This window comes from Hippichthys cyanospilos, chromosome 5 (assembly GCF_059441005.1).
Source record: "Hippichthys cyanospilos isolate Australia breed blue-spotted pipefish chromosome 5, RoL_Hcya_1.0, whole genome shotgun sequence".
NCBI lineage: Eukaryota > Metazoa > Chordata > Actinopteri > Syngnathiformes > Syngnathidae > Hippichthys > Hippichthys cyanospilos.
The window spans coordinates 17,815,843-17,828,165 of record NC_142373.1 but is presented as its reverse complement, the minus strand read 5'-3'; the positions used below and the strand labels follow the sequence as shown (position 1 = coordinate 17,828,165).

The 12,323-nt window shown below is 39.3% G+C and overlaps 3 protein-coding genes and 1 long non-coding RNA gene across 7 annotated transcripts in view; 1 reads left to right on the top strand and 3 right to left on the bottom strand.

Annotated features, from left to right (window-relative positions):
- Positions 1-127: 127 nt before the first annotated feature.
- On the bottom strand, positions 128-1,782 carry LOC148423832 (uncharacterized). The gene is made up of 2 exons (XM_088415333.1): positions 1,433-1,782; positions 128-1,299 (listed from the first exon to the last, which is right to left on the bottom strand). The coding sequence occupies exons 1-2, from the start codon at positions 1,554-1,556 to the stop codon at positions 419-421; spliced, it is 1,005 nt and encodes a 334-aa protein (XP_088271459.1). The 5' UTR covers positions 1,557-1,782; the 3' UTR covers positions 128-418.
- A 764-nt stretch (positions 1,783-2,546) lies between these two features.
- Positions 2,547-5,748, bottom strand: LOC148423831 (uncharacterized). Of its 2 annotated transcripts, none has more exons than XM_088415331.1 (2): positions 5,441-5,748; positions 2,547-4,842 (listed from the first exon to the last, which is right to left on the bottom strand). In XM_088415331.1, exons 1-2 carry the CDS (start codon positions 5,550-5,552, stop codon positions 2,723-2,725), a joined length of 2,232 nt encoding a protein of 743 aa, XP_088271457.1. In that variant the 5' UTR covers positions 5,553-5,748; the 3' UTR covers positions 2,547-2,722. The 2 variants fall into 2 exon arrangements, with proteins under 2 accessions (XP_088271457.1, XP_088271458.1); XM_088415332.1 differs by having other exon boundaries at positions 2,547-4,839.
- Positions 5,749-7,493: 1,745 nt separating this feature from the next.
- LOC148423830 (uncharacterized) lies at positions 7,494-11,635 on the bottom strand. Its single transcript, XR_015865697.1, has 4 exons — positions 11,320-11,635; positions 8,051-8,094; positions 7,623-7,990; positions 7,494-7,554 (listed from the first exon to the last, which is right to left on the bottom strand). It is a non-coding gene; the product is annotated as an uncharacterized LOC148423830 (long non-coding RNA).
- Positions 9,198-12,323, top strand: part of LOC148423829 (disco-interacting protein 2 homolog A-like) — a 64,127-nt gene continuing 61,001 nt past the window's right edge. For 2 of the 3 annotated variants that reach the window (XM_088415570.1, XM_088415572.1), the window contains exon 1: positions 9,198-9,672. In XM_088415570.1, the coding sequence (XP_088271696.1) occupies positions 9,549-9,672 (124 nt within the window). In that variant the 5' untranslated portion in view covers positions 9,198-9,548. The remainder of the gene's footprint in view (positions 9,673-12,323) is intronic. The other variant, XM_088415571.1, reaches the window with a different exon arrangement.

Genomic DNA, 12,323 nt, shown 5'->3' with positions numbered 1-12,323 from the left:
GGTTGCAAAGTTAGCAGAGTTCAGCTGCTACAGAAAGTAAATAGAACTGAGTTAACTAAATGTTTATTCATTACATAATTTATATTAATCTCCCCTGTCATCCCATCAATCAGTAACTCAATATACATAACCTTTTATACATTAATCTTTATTTGCAGGGAACACATTTTCAGTACTACATCATAAATATGTAATTCACTTATTTTGGGACTACAAAACATGGTTTTATACCAACTATTTTTGCTCAATTGAAACAATAAAATACATAAATACATCTGTAGACTTTTACTTAATTCCAGAAATTGTTTCAAGTGCAATATTAAGTCTGCATGAACATAAAACATATTTTTGTTACTCAAAAGCAAAATAATATGCTGATAAACGTAAAAATACATTTTACCACAATGTTGTTGTATGATTACTGAAAGTCAGGTGGCAGATTGAGCAGGCAAAAGTTGACACTGGGGAGAATCAAAGTGTGACTTTTTGCATGTTTTTCTAAATTTCCCTTCTGAGTGAATCTTTGCCCACACACTGAGCAGGCAAAAGGTTTCTCCCCGGTGTGCGTCCTTGTATGCCTTATTAAAGTTGTCTTCTGATTAAAAGTTTTACCACAAATCGAGCAAGCAAAAGGTCTCTCTCCAGTGTGTGACCTTGCATGCCTCATTAAACCGGTCTTCCACGTAAATATTTTCCCACAAACCGAGCATGCAAACTGTGTCTCTCCCGTGTGTGTTGTCGTGTGTCTTGCTAATTGCTCCTTATGAGCGAATCCTTCGCCGCAAACGGAGCAGACAAAAGGTTTCTCGCCAGTGTGTGTTCTTGTGTGCCTAATCAAACCTGTTTTCCAAGTAAAATTTTTACCACAAATTGAACAGGCAAAAGGTTTCTCCCCAGTGTGCGTTCTCATGTGTCTTTTCAGCATTGACTTGTTGAGAAATGTTTTGTCACACTGGCAACATTTCGCTTGCTTGTTGTCAGTTTGACTTGTCAATTCGCCTTTGGGGTGTTGCTCATCATTAGTGTCGGAAGAATGTGAGGTGATGTCGTTACTATCTGAAAGTGGAGCTAAGAGGTCGTCTGCTCTGTCTCCCTCACCTACGTCATCTTCTTCTTCTCTCTTCAAGGGCAACTTGGTGATACTGGCCTCCTCCCACCATTGAACCCTCTTTCCATCCTGACTTTTACTGTGTTCCTCCTCTTCATCTTTAATGAAGGTTGAGGACGCCTCTTCTTTTATATGGGATGGTTCCAGCTCTTCTTTCCTGCTCCTCCACTCTTGGTCTAATTCACAGACGTCTGCGGGACATAAGAAGACCAACATAAGCTTTGGAAAAGTCAAGCAAGGCTCATTAAAGTCGCATTATGGTAGCAGCAACTACAAGGACCCACACATACGGGCAAAAAGTTAAATTATACGTTAAGAACAAACCTGTTCCACGCAGCACCATTTTTTCTTTCTTTAAAACAACATCCAGTGATTGATATCGCTCGTTCTCGTAGTGTGTTTCACAAATTTCTTCCCTGTACTCTTCTTTCACGCTTTTTGCACACATTTTCAGACGATACTCACGCTCGAGACTCACTAGCTCTGTTAGCGAGGTTCGCTAAAAAAAAAGTAGCTCTGAAGTTCATCAAATGTCAATCGTCAAATTGTTCTAGAACTCGACATACATGTATGTATAAGGAAAAAGAAATGTTGTCAGAATGAGCGCTTAACAGACGCGCAGTCTTACCATCTTATTTTTATTTACTTCTGGCAGACAAGCGGAAAAGTGATTGCTGTACTTCCGGGAAACGGCATTCTAGTGCTGTACTGCCATCTGCAGGTGAGGAGGTCAGAGAAGACGCATACGTTTGGATTGAAATCACATTAATTGACGTTCAAGTAAATAGTTAAACGAAGAGTACTGTTACACATAAGATTTCAATTTGTTTTTTTGGAAGGGGGTTACGTTATTTGTATACAAAGGTATTAAGTTAATACGTATATATATATATATATATATATATATATATATATATTTTTTTTTTTTTTTTAATTACCGAATATAATAAAATAAACTAATTGTTTAGAAATATCTTATTAGGTTTACCACACATCTGTATTTAATAAATAAAAAAAATAAAAAGCAAATTTAAAAAATAAAAACATAATAGTAATTATGTTATTAAACTATCATTTGCAATCAATGTAAAACAATGAAGCAAATACTGGATACAACCGTTTGTATACATTGTACCAGTTTAGTAATGTTTTTAATGGCAACAAATCAAATTAATTCAGATTAATTCAATTAATTAAGAAAAAAATCCATGACACAACCAACTACAAAAATGATTTAAATAAATAATACAACAGATTGATGAGAGGCAAAAACGTCTTCAATGACAGAAGTAAAGACAAAAGAGAATCTTAAATAAAGATATCATGTCAAAGTAAAATTTCTCCTTGGATGAGTTCATTTTAGGGAAGAATGAAGAATGAACAGAATTAGAAGATAGAAATAAAATATATATCGCTGTTTGAAGAATCACACTTTATTTTATTCAAGATAACATACAATTTTCCATTGTCCATCAGTCATATATTATTTTCAGTATTTCAAGAACATTTCAAACTGCTCTTCTCACCAGCAAATATTTCACTGTTTCTAATCGAGGTGTATTCTTGTGTTTGTTGCCAAAGTGTGATTTTGAAGCATATTTTTACCACATGCTATCAATCTATAGAACCAATCTTGTTTGATCCATTAGGTTGCATGCTGTGAAAGCGAAAGTTGACTTTTTTTACAGAACCAGAATGTGTACTTGCATGAGTTACTAAGTGTGCCTTCTGAGTAAACCTTTGACCACAAACTGAACAGGCAAAAGGTCTTTCCCCAGTATGTGTCCTTGTGTGCCGAATTAAACTTGACTTCCTCGAGAAGGTTTTGTCACAAACCGAGCAGGCAAAAGGTCTCTCCCCAGTATGCGTTCTTGTGTGCCTAGTGAAGTCTACCTTCCAGGTGAATATTTTGCCACAAACGGAACAGGCAAAGGGTTTCTCTCCAGTGTGTGTTATTGCATGTCTCCCTAATTGCTCCTTATATGTGAATCGTTCATCACAGACAGAGCAGGCAAAAGGTTTCTCCCCTGTGTGTTTACTTGTGTGCGTAATTAAATTTGTTTTTCCAGTGAATCTCTTACCGCAAAACGCGCAAGCGAAAGGTTTCTCCCCAGTGTGTGTTCTCATGTGTCTTTTCAGTGTTGACTTGGTGGCAAAGGTTTTGTCACATTGAGAACATTTGGAGCGTTTATCGTCAGCGTGACCTTTGGAGTGTTTATCGTCATCAGTGTCAGAAGAGCGTGATGTCATGTCATCACTGTCTGATAGTGGAGCTAAGTTGTTTTCTGCTTGTGATCCTCCACAGTGGTCCACAACACCTTCTTTAGTCATGCGTTGACCTGAGCTGCAGCCTGGAATCTCAGCCTCTTTGGTATCCTCATGTTGACCTTTTCTTTTATCAATTTCGCTCTTCAAAGTGACATCAGTAATTAGCAACTTTGTGATATCCTCCTCCTCTTCTTCTTCCTTGACATGGGGAGGCTTCTCCATGGACATTGTCTCCTTTTCGCCCTTTACAAGGAAGAACCTTTGCTCCTGCTTCTCAGAACAGAGAGCTTCCAATTCAGGATTAACGGTACAGGCTGATACCATCCATTTTTTTTTTCGAGAGTGTGTTTTTTTGTGCCTTAATAAATCTGATTTCATAATAAATCTTTTACCACAAACCAAGCAAGCAAAAGGTTTCTCACCACTGTGTGTTTTTGTATGCTGTATTAAATCTATTTTCATCGAAAATCTCTTACCACAAATTGTACAGGCAAAAGGTTTCTCCCCAGTGTGTGTCCTTGTGTGCCTTATTAAATCTTTATTCCAAGTATATCTTTTACCACAAACTGAGCAGGCAAATGGTTTTGTTCCAGTGTGGGTTTTCGTGTGCCTTGTTAAATCTGAATTCATAGTGAAGCTTTTACCACAAACCAAGCAGGCAAATGGTCTTTCCCCAGTGTGCGTTCTTATGTGTCTCAATAAACTTGTTTTTCTGGCGAATATTTGCCCACAAATCGAGCACGCCAAAGGATCTTCTACAGTGTGTGTTGTTTTTTGTGTTCCCGGGTGTCCCTCCTGAGTTGACGTTTGATCACCAATTGAAATGGCGTAAGGTTTCTCCACATGGTGTGTTTTTGTATGCCTCACTAAGTTTCCCTTTACGGAAAATCTTTTACCACAAATTGTGCAAGGAAAATTTTTCTCCACGTTGTGTTTTCTTGTGTGTCTTATTAAATCTACATTCTGTGTGAATGTTTTACCACAAACTGAGCAGGTAAGAGGTTTCTCCCTACAGCGTGTTCTCATATGTCTTTTCAAAAATGACTTGTCGAAAAATGTTTTGTTACACTGAGAACAGTCATAGGATTTCTTGTAAGTGGGAAATGTCATATCTCCGATAGGGTGTTGTTCATCATCGGTGTCAGACTTTGAGCCGTCACAGTCAGGAGAAAAGAGGTTGTCTGCTTGAGATACTCCACAATATTCCCCAACACGTTTCTCATATTCATCATCACCATCATCTTCACTCTTCACATGGGCACCGGTCAGTGTCAACTTGGTTATATTGGCCTCGTCCAGCTCTTCAATCTGTTTTCCCTCCTGACTGATGCTGTGTTCCTCCTCTTCCTTTTTAATAGGAGGCCACTCCTTGACTTCTTCTCTGAAGTCGGGGAGGTCTGGTTCCTCCCACTCCACCCCAGAGCGCCACTCCTGCTGCTCAGGATGAAGATCTTCACTGACATCTGCTGGAAACAAGAACACAAACACACATGGACAGTGAAATCACACTGTACACCGCAAAAATTACAGTACATTTATTAACAGGATTTAATTGATCAAATCAAAGCAAAATAGGCTTATTCTTTCAGTACTTATATATTTTTTAATCTGTATTTCTGTACGTTTTAAAGCAGAAGTTGTGCACCGAGTTTCAAACCAGTTAAATTGATGACAAGAACAAATTGAATTTATGCCTTTTTAAACCAGAAACAAATCATTTTGACTTTTTAAGTTCTACACAGGTGCGCATTGTCATTAGAGAAGCAATATTAAAAGTAGACGAGCCAAAAATATAACACATATTAAACAATCTATCTTCTGGAGACGCAAAATAAAAATAAATAAATAAAACGCCTAGCGAGATTGCAACAAATGTAGTTCCAAAGTTTAATAAATCAGACACCGCACAGCACTTTGTTTTATTTTATGAGAACCACTGTTCTAACTGTATGGTTGTATGTGTGCATGCGCAAAATGCTATGTAAACAACCACACTGCTTTGGAAGAAGGATAACGATGACAGGAAAAACATACACACACACAATGAGCGTGATGTGAACACACCTGCTCCGTGAAGCACTACTTGTGACTTCTTGCGAACAGCTTCCAACCGTTGACGCTGTTGCTCGTCCTCCTTTTTTGCTCCACAAAGATCCTCCTCATACTCCTCTTTCATACTTTTTGCACACAATTTCACACTCTTCCACACTCACTTGATCTCTGCAGAGCAGCGTGTCGCTAAATCCTACGAGAAAATAAAAGGTGCGCTGATAATAAATTGATCTGTTCTGGTACTCGTCAAATATGAGTAAATAAATAAGAAATGTGATCATGAACGCAAGCTAGGAGCGCGTATCTTCTTGCTATTTTTTTTTGTAGTGTTCATTAAAAACAAGCGAAAGTGGAAAGGTTTTACTTCCGGTAGAAGACAAAGTGTTACTGCCTTTCGCAGGCGAGAATATGTCATTGCACTCCCTGTATTCCATTGCTTAGTGAAACCAGCATTGAACAAACGCCGAAAAAATGTTAGTAAATCTTATTGCATTTTGAATATTTTTTTAAGATATGTACTATATATTCTGCTTCTCTTGGGGATGAATGCATCACGAATCATACTGTTTGTTTGGCTCAAAAGTGAACGTCCAGGAGGAGTAAAACCACCCTGTCCAGAAATGTCTCCTGACAAAAGGAAAAACAAAAAGAAATCAACACTTTGCCAGCAAATTGAGAGTCGTGTCGTAGTTTGTTAAAACAAAAAAAAAGTTCATTTGAAGTTGCTTGATTTTTTTTATGATCAACTTGTGACTTTAACCTCAATTTTTATTTTTGCAAATTCCTCTATTTTGACAATCCAACTTCTAATGAACCTGAAGGCCATTTTTTCCTCAAGAGCTTGATATTACGTAAAAGGATTATTTTTGTGCATAGCGACATGTTACCGTTTTGCCGTTTTTTATGTACTGTCACCTGCAGCAATCAGCATTCTGCTCCATCATTGCAATCAGGTGCGCAGGGAATGGAAATGACTTGATGTATTAAAAAAAAAAAAGTCATAACACTTTACGAGAAGTCAGACTCTTTGTGCAGTAAAAGTGTGTTATGTTTAGTCCTATAACAAAAAGTTTATTTTCAAATGACATTTTTTTCCAGAAACTAAAACATAAAGTTTATATGTTTTTAATGCCACTGAGATAGTGATGTTAGAGCAAACAAATCAAGTACATCCTTTTAAAGTGTAATTATTTTTCAATTCTTAAGTCACATTAAAAAAAAAAAAAATCACTTGAGCAACCACAACACACAAAAATGTCAATACTGGAGTAGCGGAGTAAAATGAGACGTCTCGTAATTGTCATCACCTTCACCAAGCAAAAAATATACCAGTTTTACAGGATCATTTTACATTTTAAATGTATTGAACATTTATAATTGAGAATTTTTTAGATTTAATTTCTAAAATAAACTGGCGCTGTGGGCCAGGTTTGAGGGGTTGAACTCCCATTTTTAGCCTATTTCGGGGGTTACGTAAGAACCCCTGAATCTGATCAACATCTGAAGAGTTTGTTTTTTTTAAGTATGCCCTTCAGGGGAAAAAAGTACATGTGCTGGTGTGTGATTCAAATTCTGAACACATTTAGAAAACAGATCACATGTTTTACTCTTGGCTCACCAACCTAAAAATTGCCGCACTGATAAACATGAAAACATAACTTTAGGCATAGTCTTTCCAAAGGAGTCACTACAAAGTAACACTCGGAGCTTCATGTTTTTTAGTTTCCTCTTAATTTGAAAAGACATGTACCGTCATCGCAGCATTCTGATACCTGCAAAAAAAGCATTAAATTTCACATAGCCTAAGGTGCCCCTGATTTTTAAGGGTACCTATACCTCATTAGGTTTTACACTACAGGTGAATACTGTAGTTGGATTGTTCAATTTTAGAAAGGTTTGACTTTTTTTTAAAAATTAAAATCAAATGTGTTCAAATTTCAAGCGACAAAGAGTGTAATTCTCTTTTGTAGGGCCATGTCAGTGAGCTCAGTTCTTAGGCTTCATATCGTGCCATTTGAAACGTGCAAATGCATGTAGTGATTGAAGAGGAAGACAAGAGACCAAATCAATTTTCACAGATTTAATAATTACTGCCAAAGACTTGCACACCATCAAGCGTCAATAACCTGGAAACAACGCAACTTGATTTGAGAAGTTTGAACAAAATTGACCAATTTTGTATATTTGACCTCACCTGTTCAGACGTGGCAGGAGCCTACCAATGGGGATTCCACGGGAAACATTTGCGACTGAGCTTACAGCAAGACGGCCAGCAGGGGCAAGGACGATAGCCACGTTTGCAGTAAGGAGGAGGACAAGAGCCAGGGCAAGGTTGTGGCTCAGGGCAAGGAGGACAGATGGGACAAATAGATTGCACTGGAGGCAGAAAGCGGTCAGGAGAAACAAAATCCACATCTTCCTCCATCATACCTAAATTGTGCTGCTGGGGTTGGGAATCAGCCAAGTACCAGGGTTCAAACTTATTTTGACTGAATTGCTGTGGACCCCAAACATTTGCCTGGCTTCTTGGGGCTGCAAAGCTTCTATGGTGAGAACCACCCCCTAAAAATGAGCAAACAAGTTGTTCTAGTTCTTGAGGTGGGTATATTGATAGTTACTTACCTTTGGCATGGTGCACAAGGGCTATCAACCAGAGCACAAGCATCCTGGAGAAATAAAATAACATGAACAAAAAGAGCAAAAACGTCAATATACACAAAGTCAGTTCACATACAAACTACCTGACACAGAATTGCCAAGTCATTGATGAATGTGGTTGCTCCCTTGTTTGGCTTGACAACTTCAGCTTGTGTCCTGCAGCTGTTTGCGACTCGCCGACTTAAGTAGTGTTCCTTGGACCAATCAGAAGCTGCGGTTCTTAATTGCACTCAGGTGTGCAATCGTTTTGGGTCTTACGAATCAGACACCAGTCAAAGAACAAATCTTAATAACAGCAATGCTGCATGTTATTATAGTTGCTGTTTGTTGGTTTTGCTTTGTTGCAACACATTTTAACTCACAATAAATATTTATAGAAACATTTAAATAAATAAATGAACAGGTGATCCTCAAAACACGCATGCAGCATGCAGCATGGGCCTTAAAATTGGAATGTCATTTTTACAGCAAGTAGCAAAATGGCCGCCACCTGAGATGATTAAAAACAGGGTGGATTTTGCTGCTTAATTAATCATGCACAAACATAATATCAGAATACTGTGTTTTACTTGACTTCTCTGTATAAGATTTATTTTTACTTGACTTTCCATCTACCCCTTGTGCGTTTCACCCCCAACTCTTTGTTCTTTATTTCAAAAGCATTTCACATCAAAGGGAAATCATTGAAAGAAGATAGTAGGAACTGAAATTTTACGCAGATAGCCATCCCTTGGCTAAAATATTGTAAGAATGATTTGAGAGAAAACGACCTCAAAAACGGTCACAATACTGCATAGGGGTTAAACTGTTATGTTACGGAGGCTGACAATATTGATAAATATACTTTTCAGGTATGAACTGTCTTTTTTTCTTCCTTTTTAGAACACTTTGGCGTGAGTGTTGGTCATGATGGTTGTATTTTTTTTTTCTCAGGAAATTGACTTGGTACTTTCGAAGAACCCTTGCTGGTCGGGCGTTCCAAGTCAGGTTGTTTATGTAGTTCCTAAAACCGCCTGACGGGGGCAGTAACATGCCACCAGGTGGAAGCAGGTGTTCGCTGTCGCTCAGGTCCAAACGGCGGCTGCGCGGCAGGCGAGCCGACCGCTGAGTTGAATGAGTTCTAGCCACAGTTGAAGTGAGGCAGCCGTCACCGCGGGACGCAGCCCGTGGCGCCGCGGGGGAAAGACAGCAGTCTCCCCGCCACTCCCAAGACGCCGCTCCCGTGCTCCGTGGCAACACGTAGCCGCCACGCGTGTGCTAGCGTCACGGCTAGCCGTGCCATGTCATGACGTCGCCGCAGATTTCCGCCACATCTGTCCGCTACTACTTCGAGACGCACCCTTTTTTCACACCGCACCGGTGACCGAGACGGTATTTTTTTTTTCCATCGGAGGATCTTGGCTCTGTTTTTATCACACTCGAAAGCAAGCCCGTGGGATAAATTTGTGCTATTTGTACCGGAATGGCCGAAAGAACCTCTGCCGGGCTGCTGACCATGACTCTGGAGCCCACGCCGGGTGTCGCGATGACCCTACCGGCGGAGGTGCGGGCCAAGTTGGCGGAACTGGAGTTGGAGCTGTCCGAAGGTAACTCGGAACATGGTTGTGTTTTTTATTATTATTATTTTTAAATGTCAAAGTGTAAAGATAAGACGTGCCTCATGTCACGTTGAGACACTGTAAAGAAAATATTTTACATTAGTCACTATACGTCGCTGCCATAGATCGATGAACGAACGTATTGCACATTCTTTATCTCAAAAGAAATATAGGATAAATTTCCCTCGTGATGTGTTCTAAAAAGCCCCATAACCAAAATGTCCCGTAGTATACAGTTTTGAATTGACTTAAATAATGAAACATGGTAAATAGGATAGAATAGAATGCCTTCATTCTGTCATTGATGTACAACAAAATTGGAAGGGCATTGATCCGCTTGCCACTGTACATTACTGGCATAGATAGGTGAACGAAAATACATTTATAGGAATTATGTAGACAAAAGTAGATCAAATTTGAACATTTCCTGCAGCTCATTGGTTTAAAAAAATAGGATAAAAGTTATTTTAAGTTGGTGTGTGGTTTTGCCATTTTGAAGAGTATTTCCCCAAGTTTTATGGTGGCAAAACATGTGTCATTTACATCATAAAACACTAACCGTACACCACTAAACAAAAATGATGATCACTGATTTTTTGGAATATAATTTTCCTGTTCTATTACCAAATGTTGCAGTACTAGATCATAAATGTTGGTGGGAATCACAGCTATAGACTGTTCCTCACAAGTACCTGCCGTAAAGTTTTTGTGGAACATCTGAGTGGACACACCCATGTATGTGCTTGTCTGTCCATGTGGGTCTTTGTTGGGCAGATGACAGCTAACGTCTCTGCAACAAAGGTTGGCTCGGATTTTGATTTGTCACAAAGGCTTTGAAACTATGATGTAAGTTTTTCAAGATTCTCTTTGAACCCCCGGAACTGTGAGGCAGACATGCTAACCACTAGTTCACCGCACTGAGACATACAACCATTAAAACTCTCAGCATGTAAAAACTAACATGCTTGTTTATGGAGAAGTGGGAGGAAGCCTTTGTACCGCGAAAAAATCATAAAACACCCAATGTTCACCTTCAAACCCCAAGCCACATTACTGTAAGGCAGTGGTCCTCAAAGTGGGGTCCGCGGACCCCCGGAGGTCCGTGGCCTGACCCCAGTGTGTCCGTGAAATAATTTGGGTTATTAATTAAAAAAAAAAAAAAAAAGCTAAAGTGGCACTTCATTTTATAATGCTGATTTCGACTAAATAATTGGCAGAAACCAATTTGCTACCATTGGTAACTTTTTTCTCTGTTTTTGACTAACCTGTATAAGCACAGTAAAAACAGTTGTTGAAAGTTGATTTATATTGCTTTTCTCTTTTGTTATGTTAAAACCTGCCTTCACCTACCCCCACGTGTACTTTGACAACAACAAAACTACTAATTGGCATAAACAGGATTGTGTACAATTTTTCATATGTCCCCTTTAACTTTAAAGACAGTTTTAAAATAACATTAGCATTCATTACAGTCATTCCCAATTTTGAAAACAAATTAACCCTTAATGATCAAAACAAATCACCAAATACAAGAGCTTCCACCAAGGCCTCTCAAATGGAACAGATGAGTGTGGAGAAAATCTATATCTGTCCAGTTTCCCCTTCCTGCTCTCCGCATGACACATCCTGCCTTACTTGTGCTCCGATAGCAGCACTTCCCTCTGCTTTCTGGCCATTCTCCTTTTGCTGTGGTTCTGTGGTCCACCGCTCCCCACCTCCACGGCCTCCATGCTTCACCGTCGCATAGAATAAACAGAGCGTTGTGTCGGAAAGCAGCTCGTTGATCTCCCCGCCCTTGTCAATGAGCTCTTCTCACAGGGACGCTTGACGAGTACCGTCGCATCTGCTTAGTATGCCTGGGTGTGTGTGGCTAACCTTTGTAACATTGCAGCAATGCTGTATTATTCATGTGCCGGAATGAATGTGTCTCGTATGTTTTCCTAAGCAGTCTAGCAACAGAAGCAGCCGCAACGGCGGGGCTGAAACGTTCCGGCAGCTTAGCTCGATGATATTTCCGCGTCAGCAGTCGAGACCTGCCGATGTGTGAAATAAACAATCTGTGCACTCTCAACTGGGTTATGAAATACAGTGGTGGGCATTTAATGTTATTTTCCTGTGTTCGGGATTTTTTTAGCCTGTGATTCACAAAATGACGTCTATCGTCTATCGCGACAAAAAAATATTGAACTTTTTAATGGCCTACATACATACAATAGACCTTTTCACTATGGTGAACCATGTACTTCCTGGAAACTATAGCTTTTATGGTAAAACTGTTAAACAAACACTCCTATTGTGTGAGAAACTGGGTAAATGGCTGGCTTTATGGTTTTAGACTTTTCTCGCACTATAGTCTGAAATTACAGTGTGTTAGTTAAAATTATGTTTTGTAAGGTAACTTGCTTCCTAGGGAAATGGAATGCTGCCAGTAATTTAACAAGGTAAGTTGATTAAAGTGTACTCATGGTGCTGAAAAGGAAGCATACACTTTAAGTCTGGCAGAAAAAGTCGACCAAGTCGGGATGTCGTTTTTAAAGATAGGTCGACTAAATATAGGTCAATAATAGCCTATAAAAAATCGCCTCAGCTCTGCTGGAACCATGTCAGCCCCACCGTCTTCTATGTGCACCTTTCTCGCA

Excerpts from the sequence above, each read along its gene's own strand:
- LOC148423832 (XM_088415333.1), bottom strand. The coding sequence starts at position 1,556 with ATGTGTGCAAAAAGCGTGAAAGAAGAGTACAGGGAAGAAATTTGTGAA. Across the intron at positions 1,300-1,432 it reads AATGGTGCTGCGTGGAACAG|ACGTCTGTGAATTAGACCAA; the intron begins GTTTGTTCTTAA and ends TATGTCCCGCAG.
- LOC148423831 (XM_088415331.1), bottom strand. The coding sequence starts at position 5,552 with ATGAAAGAGGAGTATGAGGAGGATCTTTGTGGAGCAAAAAAGGAGGAC. Across the intron at positions 4,843-5,440 it reads AGTAGTGCTTCACGGAGCAG|CAGATGTCAGTGAAGATCTT; the intron begins GTGTGTTCACAT and ends TCTTGTTTCCAG.